The sequence below is a fragment of the Triticum dicoccoides genome, chromosome 3B (genome assembly GCF_002162155.2).
Source record: "Triticum dicoccoides isolate Atlit2015 ecotype Zavitan chromosome 3B, WEW_v2.0, whole genome shotgun sequence".
NCBI lineage: Eukaryota > Viridiplantae > Streptophyta > Magnoliopsida > Poales > Poaceae > Triticum > Triticum dicoccoides.
In genome coordinates, this window is record NC_041385.1 from 692736948 (window position 1) to 692746081 (window position 9134).

General features: G+C 44.2%; 1 protein-coding gene across 1 annotated transcript; it reads right to left on the bottom strand.

Moving 5' to 3' along the window:
• Positions 1–4532: 4532 nt before the first annotated feature.
• Positions 4533–5381, bottom strand: LOC119281866 (probably inactive leucine-rich repeat receptor-like protein kinase At5g48380). The gene has a single exon (XM_037562277.1). It carries the CDS (start codon positions 5343–5345, stop codon positions 4533–4535), a length of 813 nt encoding a protein of 270 aa, XP_037418174.1. The 5' UTR covers positions 5346–5381.
• Positions 5382–9134: the final 3753 nt, after the last annotated feature.

Consider the following 9134-nt stretch of genomic DNA (forward strand, 5'->3'; position numbering starts at 1 on the left):
AAGAAATGGCATAATTCTGCTGGAACAGGTCAATTGGGGCCACATCCGGCCGAAGCTCAAACTGAAGTGCAGAAAAGTTCAGCACCAGAGCAACCAGTTAATAAATTGATCAGTCTAAGGGCCCAGCGCAAAGCTAGAGGAAAATGTTTCAAATGTGGAGGTAAATACAGTCCACAACATAAATATCCAAACCAAGTTTCACTCGCAGTTGTTGAAGAATTACTAGAGGCTTTACAAATAGAGCAAAATATATCAGTTACAGTGGAGGATAATTCTGCATCGGACAGTGACACTTCTGAAGAGCAAGCTATGAGCCTATCTGTGGCAGCCACTTCTGGAGTGCAATCAAAGAAGACTATTCACCTCCAAGGATACATCGGCAAACATCAAGTGTTGGTTCTGGTTGATTCTGTAGCTCTGGGAATTTTATTAACTCTGATTTAGTTTCTCTGTTGCAATTACCTGTCACTACCTTACCTGCAGTCAATGTCACAATTGCTGATGGCTCCAAAATGACTAGCACTTCAGGAATTTCCGACCTCAGCTGGGGTATGCAACAACACAAATTTATCACTGATGTGAGGGTACTACCCGTGAATTGCTATGACATGATTGTTGGTATGGACTGGCTCGAAGCATGTGGACAGGGCAAGATGTGGATAGACTGGCGTCTGAAAACCATGCGGTTTTGGCATGAAGGAAAAAGGATTACCCTCAGAGGTGTCAAGAACAACACTACTCACTGTCCCAAGATTTCCACCAAAGAGCTCAATTTCATGGTGCAACAGGGAGCAGTAGCCCAAATCATTCAATTGGATAGGAACAAAGAAATGACAAGTGTGACAAAACCACCAAAAAACATTCAGAATGTTCTTGATTAGTATGCAGACACCTTCCAGGAGCCCACTTAACTACCTGCTTCTCGGCCATTTGATCATTCAATTCCACTCATACCAGGGGCAGTGCCAGTACAGAAGAAGCCATATAGATACACACCTGGACAAAAAGATGAGATAGAGAAACAGATCAAAGATATGTTAACCCGGGGAGTCATCCGTGTAAGCAACAGCCCCTTTGCTTCTCCGGTGATTTTGGTCAAGAAGAAAGATGGGGGATGGCGTTTCTGTGTGGACTACAGATATCTTAACGCTCTCACAGTGAAGAACAAGTACCCCCTTCCATTGGTAGAAGAGTTGTTGGATGAACTGGCAGGGGCTAAATATTTTACCAAGCTCGACCTCCGCAGTGGATATCACCAGATTAGGTTAGTGGAAGGGGAAGAGTTCAAAATAGCGTTCAAGACTCATCATGGGCATTGGGAGCTTAAAGTAATGTCGTTTGGTCTCACCAATGCCCCGGCCACTTTCCAATCGGTGATGAATCTGCTTTTTGCTGCATTACTTAGACATGGAGTATTGGTATTTATGGATGATATTCTAATATACACTAAAACATTAGAAGAACATGAGAAGCTGTTGAAGGAAGTTTTTGCAATTCTCAAAGAAAATAGCTTGTTTGTTAAGCAGTCCAAGTGCTTGTTTGCTCAAACGGAATTGGAATATCTAGGCCATGTGATTAATGCTGCAGGAGTAGCTACGACTCCTAGTAAGATCACAGCCATTCAGGAGTGGCCTACCCCCAGCTCTGTCAAGCAATTGAGGTCATTCCTAGGCTTGGCAGGTTATTATAGAAAATTCATTGTTAATTATGGAGTCATAAGCAGACCATTGACTGAATTGTTGAAGAAGAATGTGCAATTTCTATGGACAACCACCACAGATCAAGCATTCCACACTCTCAAAGCTGCACTTGTAGTTGCACCAGTCTTGGCACTCCCCGATTTTCACCTTCCATTTGATCTACATACCGATGCATCCGGCGTAGGGATTGGGGCAGTGTTATCTCAAAAAGGTCATCCAATTGCTTTTCTCAGCAAAGCTCTCAGTCCATGAGCTCAAGCACTATCGACGTATGAAAAAGAATGCTTAGCACTCATCATGGCTGTTGACAAATGGCGATCATATTTGCAGCATCTTCCATTTACTATATACACCGATCACAAGAGTTTGGTTCATTTGGAGTCACAACAGTTAACAAATAGCATTCAACATAAAGCGTTTTGCAAGTTGCTTGGGTTGCAATATCAGGTGAGGTACAAGCAAGGCTCCTTGAACACTGTTGCTGATGCTCTTTCTAGGACACCACAAGACTCTGAACTCAATGCCATATCTCGAGGTCAACCTAAATGGTTAGAAGTCATCATTGACAGCTACTCGCACGATCCAGAAGTGAAACAATTGCTCACAAGATTGAGTGTGGTTAGTCCTGATGACAAGGGCTTTACTCTCCATGAGGGGGTCATTAAGCTCAAAGACAGGATTTGGATTGGCAATCACGAAGAAGCAAAACAGGCAGTGCTACTAGCATTACATTCGAGTGGTATAGGTGGCCATAGTGGCGTGACTGCTACTTATCACAAGATTCGTTCTCTTTTTGCTTGGGCTAATATGAAGCAAGATGTGCAAAAGTATGTGGCTCAATGCATTGTGTGTCAACAAGCCAAAACAGAGCGTGTTGCTACATCCGGTCAGCTGCAGCCATTACCTATTCCAACTAGAGCATGGAAAATTATCAGGCTTGACTTTGTGGAGGGCCTACCAAAGTCCGCAAGGCATGATACTATACTGTTATCATAGATAAATTCAGCAAGTATGGCCATTTTCTAGCATTGGCCCATCCTTACACAGCTGCTTCAGTTGCTCAGCTGTTTGTGGGTCATATCTACAAGTTGCATGGTCTCCCGAATGTTATTATTTCGGATCGAGATAAAGTATTCATCAGTGCTTTCTGGCAGCAGTTATTCAAACTCACGGACACTATATTGAACATGAGCTCCAGTTATCATCCACAAACGGATGGGCAAACCGAAAGACTCAACCAGTGCATGGAAACTTACTTGCGGTGTATGACACAAGCCTGCCCAACAAAATGGTCACAGTGGCTCCCTTTAGCCGATTTCTGGTATAATACCACATTCCATTCAGCTCTCGGTCGTTCCCCATTTGAAGTCCTTTATGGATATACACCTAAGCATTTGGTATTTCTGAGGGTACTTCTGGTGCGGTCCCTGATTTGAATGCGTGGCTTCGTGACAAGGATGACATGACTAACCTCATTCAGCAGCAATTACTTCGAGCTCAACAACAAATGAAGAGTCAGGCGGATAAACATCGCTGTGAATGCTCCTTTGAAGTAGGAGAACAAGCATATTTGAAGCTGCAACCCTATGTTCAAACCACGGTGGCTCGCAGATCCCATCAGAAACTAAGTTACAAATTCTTTGGTCCCTACAAGGTACTAGCAAGGGTGGGTGCAGTAGCTTATAAACTGGAGTTACCACCTGGCAGTCAAATTCATCCGGTCGTTCATGTCTCCATGCTCAAAAAGGCTGTGCCAGCAACGGTTATTGTTCAACCAGATTTACCAAGTACATGTGCATCTGGAATGTCCACCTCAACCACTTCAGGTACTCGATTCCAAGCACATTCCTGCTGGTAATTCAACTGTCGAGTTGGTGCAGATTCAGTGGACAGGGCTACCATCGTCATGGTCGACCTGGGAGAACAAACAACGAGTAATGCAAGAGTTTCCAAATGCTTCTGCTTGGGGTCAAGCAGTTCCTGAAGCGGAGGGGAATGTCACGGACGTGACCCTGTCAAGGCCCAGGTGGAAGAAGCCCAACAACAGGGCGGTCCAGTAGAGGCGGGGAGCTGGCTGTGTCCAGCGAAACAGGCAGGGCCTATGTAGCTTAGGAAGAGAACTGGGAGAGGGCATCATCGTGGATTGTAAATCTGAAACTTCTGAACCCTCCTGTTCTTCCTCTCCTTCCAACCTGAAACTCTGAACCTTGTATCTATCTCACGAATCTGAGCTACTCGGTGTGTCACCGTGAGTGAAGGATCGTAACAAAACCCAATCCATGCATCAGGCTCTCCACAATAACAGAAAACGAAACTGAAAGAAGCGAGCTTACACAAAAACCAATCTGCTCTGTTGATGGCACACGACAGAGACACCAACCCCGGCATCAAGACCCTCGGGTCTCCGTAGAATTTTCACCGGAGCACGGGAAAGTATCCAGCTTGGTCGGCAAAGCCTTTCAATGTACTCCCTTGGGACATCCTGCCGGTACAAAGACGACCGGTATGCATACGTTCAAGAAGGGCAAAGCATGAAATTGGGAGAAAAACACTGCTATAGGCTAGCCGGAGCTGCCCTGTTTGTGTTCCTTTAGAAATGCCGGCAGGGTACATACTAATCACGGCCAGTTGATGCCTCGCATCTTTCTAGAAGAGTTGAACTTGACATACTGTATGTATTTACAAACACCGGCAGTGTGGCTAGTTGCCGGGCATACATATCATGTGAATTAAGACAACCGTTGCTGCAAGGAACATACTAAGATTACTGTCGGAAGTGCTCATTTGGCCTCCCGAATCTATGGCAGAAGAAGTTTTAGAACGACGAGTGAATCATATGCGGACGACGTAGGCTCGGAGCCTCACGGAACAGACGAAGCAGCGCGGGAAGTAGAAGGCCACCAAAAACCCCATGACGAATCCGACGGCCGCTCCGATGCTCGACTGGTCGTTGAGCCTGTGCAGCTTGATTCGTACCGGCCTCCATCTCCTCCTCGAGGGGGTACAATCATGCAATGGTGCACCACAAAGCCTTTGGTTACCAGCAAAGTTCGAAGCCGGAAAGTTCTGTAGCAAAGGAGGAATAGGCCCTGATAACAAGTTCTCCGCTACATTGAATGCGATTAACCGAGTAAGCAAATCGAATTGCGGTGGAATTTGACCGCTAAGTTGGTTATGCTGGAGATTGAGGAGATTCAGATATGTCATATTTGAGATATTCTGTGGGATTGAACCCGAAAAGCTATTGTACGAAAGATCGAGAAATGTCAGATACGGCATCTCCCGTGAAATTTCCTGAGGGATTGGTCCTGACAAATTGTTATTTGACAGGTCCATGCCTGTCACGCTTGAACAGTTCTGTAGACCACGAGGAAATGAACCTTGAAGTCCAAGGTTGCCCAAACGCAGAGAGAAAATCCTATTCTCGTCGGGGTGCCAACATTCCACACCAGTAAAGAGGCAGATGTAACCTTCGGTGGCATTTTTAAAGATCCATGAGGATTTGAGTACACCGTTGGGATCATTCACTGATTGTTGCACAGACTTCAGACACTGGATATCAGCTTCAGAACCAAAACACAACGTTGAGCAGCTCAAGAGTAAAACCAAAAGGAGGAACTTGATATCATCAGCCATCGCAAGCATGGAGTGAAACAAACAGAAGCTCTGCTCGGCCAAAACCTGCAGCTTGTGTAAGAAGACTTGAACACGCTACTTGAAAAATAAGAAATAATTCTTGGACAAGATGAGATGTTTCGGGAAACTCACCAGTTGATGCAGCCAGAGCAGAAGCCACCGCCTGCAAAGATTGAACGGGCGCAGGGCTTTTAAAAGGGAGAATCCCTCCAATAGGGCATATAGTATTTTTCATGTTAGTCTCTGAAGTCTTGTAGACGGTAGCACATTGTACCAAGGCAACGGAAATGCAGTCGCGGCCGGCCGGCCGGCCGGCAGGCAGGTCAAGGTCAGCAGGTTTACGTACCAATGAAATTAGTGTTGTATTGTCTTAGAAAGTCAGGCTTAGGGAGTTAACTATGTTAGGAGCTCGATCATATGATGATTTCTGAAAAACATTATAGAAATATAGAAAATAAGAGGGAGCATTTTTTTTAGAAAGACGGAGTACAACATAGACGCAAACACACCACCACTACACGCAGTGCCTAGTGAAGACCAGAATCATGAAACTTCAAGATTGACGAAATGTCACCACACGCGTCTTGTTGTTGACGGGATCGTCGGCTCCCGCTAAAACTATTATTTCGTCTTAATGAGACATACAAGTTCTATGATCTGGGGTTTTATTCCTGGTGGGACTCCTAATCATCCAACCACATGTTGATTCTCTAAAGCTAAGATGTTCTAGAAGAGCATAGAAAATAATTGGAGTCCTTATGAAATGATTTTTTTCTCCCTCCGTCTCAAAATAAGTGTCGTTAATTTAGTACAAAGTTATACTAACTTTGTACTAAATCACCAATACTTATTTTGAGACATAGGGAGTACAAGATAAAGAAAAGGAAAGCACAGAAATATTTTGGAGGAAGGCATGAAATTTGAGAAAACTCACAAAATATTGAGGAACAATCAAGGAAATTCAGGAATATAGTGATTTGAGCGAATGATCATGAATTTTCACGAGTTTTCTTGATTATTCTTTTACGAGAATGCTTCTGAATTTTGTATATACTTGTATAATTTATTTGCTCATATTAAGATTACTTTTGGAAGTGCTCATAAAAGAATAATCATTAGTGCAGGGTACATACTAAGATTACTGTCGGGATGTATTTTCTCATATTTCCTATTCTGAGATGTTTTTGTAACTTCTCTAGAACATTTCTGAAGTTTTCTTCATGTGTTCTGTTTTCTCCGACTTCACCATGATTTTTTTACAATTGTTTTTTATTTCCATGATTTGTTCATTTTTAAATGATTACGCCATACCGGTGAGGAACCACTGCCACATCATCAACCATAACACTTTTTGTAAGGTTGGGAGTAAATCTGCTATCACAAGCTATGGCTCAAATTTATTTGTTTTGATAACAGGGGACTAATGAAAAGCTTAATCAATAGCCGAGGGACCAAATTGACAGAAAATACTGTACATTACTACAGTTCCCATTGATGCCGGGCTTAGTAAAGCATGAACAAGATCACATAAATCCTCACCAGTTCCCTCAAGCCCCAGAACCATTTTGTTTTGAGCAAAATGGAATTTCCCCAATTTCCATAAACAGAAACCATGAAGGAGCCATTATAGGTTTCGCAAAAATTTCTTGTTTGAATTTAGGAGACACTAGTAGAAAAGGGGGCAATGGTCCAGGCCGGGTCAGCCCATTAGTCCCGGTTCAATCCAGAACCGGGACCAATGGGGGCATTGGACGCAGTTCGTGAGCCCCGGGGGCCGGCCGGGCCACGTGGGTCATTGGTCCCGGTTCGGCAGGACCTATTGGTTCCGGTTGGTGGGACGAACCGGGACCAATGGGCCTCGCTCCTGGCCCACCACCATTGGTCCCAGTTGGTGGAATGAACCAGGACCAAAGGCTGCCCTTTAGTCCCGGTTCGTGGAACGAACCGGGACCAATTAGTTGCCTATATCTACCCCTCGCCCGCGAGCAGAGCACTCCCAGTGCTCTATTTTTCGTGGCCGGCGAGGGGAGAGCTTTGTGGTGCTCTAGCTCACCTACTATGCACACGAGGTGTTCGATGGAATGCCCGAGCCACACTACTTAAGCTTTCTCCTCTCCAAGCTCGACCTCCAAACTCCATTTTCCTCAATATTTATCTAGGTTTAGCGGTCTGTCACGTCTCGTCCCCGTCTTCACCGCCGTCGATCGCCCGCGCCGATCTCGTCGCCGGCACCACCGTGGTAAGCCTCTTGTTCTTATCTTCTTTCTGAAAGGAAAAAAATCTTAATTTTCTTGCTTTTATTATTGCATCTTATATAGTGCGATGGTTTTGGTATCCGCCCCCGTCGGCCCTCGTCCTGTCTATGATTCAGATATGGTATATATTATCGTTTCATAACTATTGGTTCATTTATTGTTTATGATAATTATGCCGACCAACGTGACATAGATTTTATTTATCTAGGAGGTTGTTGAACCGGAAATTCCAACCGACCCTATTGTCGAGAGGTTAAATTTAGTTGAAGAAGAAAACAATTTGTTGAAGGAAAAAATTAGAAAAATTGAGGAGGAGAAGATGATATTGGAGTTGCATGTTGCGGATGTCATCGATGATCACAAGATCAAGATGGATGCAATGCGCTTGAAGATTAGAAAGATTAGAAAATATGTCATTCATACCGAGGCTTGGTATCATTATGCCGTTGAATCAGTTGTTACATTGGTTGCGATTATGATCGCATTTGTTTTCGCATTGAAATGTTTTACATAGTTTCAGTGTATGGTTTAATTAATTTAGATGTTCTGCAGAGCTTTATGTTGTTAGATGAGAACTATGTATGTACTTTGATTTTAATGTGATGATGAACTTCTATTAATTTGGTCACTTAATTATCTACTCATGATGTTCTGTAATGATTTTTGACACACTTAATTATATATAATGCACGCAGATGAACCGGCAATGGATGTATGATTCAAGACACACCTCCGAGTACATTAAGGGCGTGCATGATTTTCTCGAAGTGGCTGAGGCAAACAAGCAGAATGGTTTTATGTGTTGTCCATGCCCTATATGTGGGAATACGAAGTCTTACTCTGACCGAAAAATCCTCCACACCCACCTGCTTTACAAGGGTTTCATGCCACACTATAATGTTTGGACGAGGCACGGAGAAATAGGGGTTATGATGGAAGACAGCGAAGAAGAAGAGTACGATGACAACTATGTGCCCCCTGAATACGGTGATGCTACTGAAGATCAAGAGGAACCAGACGATGTGCACGATGATGCTGCAACGGGCGAAGCTGCTGAAGATCATGAGGAACCATACGATGTGCCCGATGATGATGATCTCTGCCGGGTCATTGTCGATGCAAGGACGCAATGCGAAAGTCAAAAGGAGAAGCTGAAGTTCGATCGCATGTTAGAGGACCACAAAAAAGGGTTGTACCCCAATTGCGAAGATGGCAACACAAAGCTCGGTACCGTACTGGAATTGCTGCAGTGGAAGGTAGAGAATGTTGTGCCTGACAAAGGATTTGAGAAGCTACTAAAAATATTGAAGAAGAAGCTTCCAAAGGATAACGAATTGCCCGACAGTACATACGCAACAAAGAAGGTTGTATGCCCTCTAGGATTGGAGGTGCAGAAGATACATGCATGCCCTAATGACTGCATCCTCTTCCGTGGTGCGTACAAGGATCTGAACGCATGCCCGGTATGCGGTGCATTACGGTATAAGATCAGACGAGATGACCCTGGTGATGTTGACGGCGAGCCCCCCAGGAAGAGGGTTCT

Coding starts and splice junctions, on each gene's coding strand:
- LOC119281866 (XM_037562277.1), bottom strand. CDS start 5,345: ATGCTTGCGATGGCTGATGATATCAAGTTCCTCCTTTTGGTTTTACTC.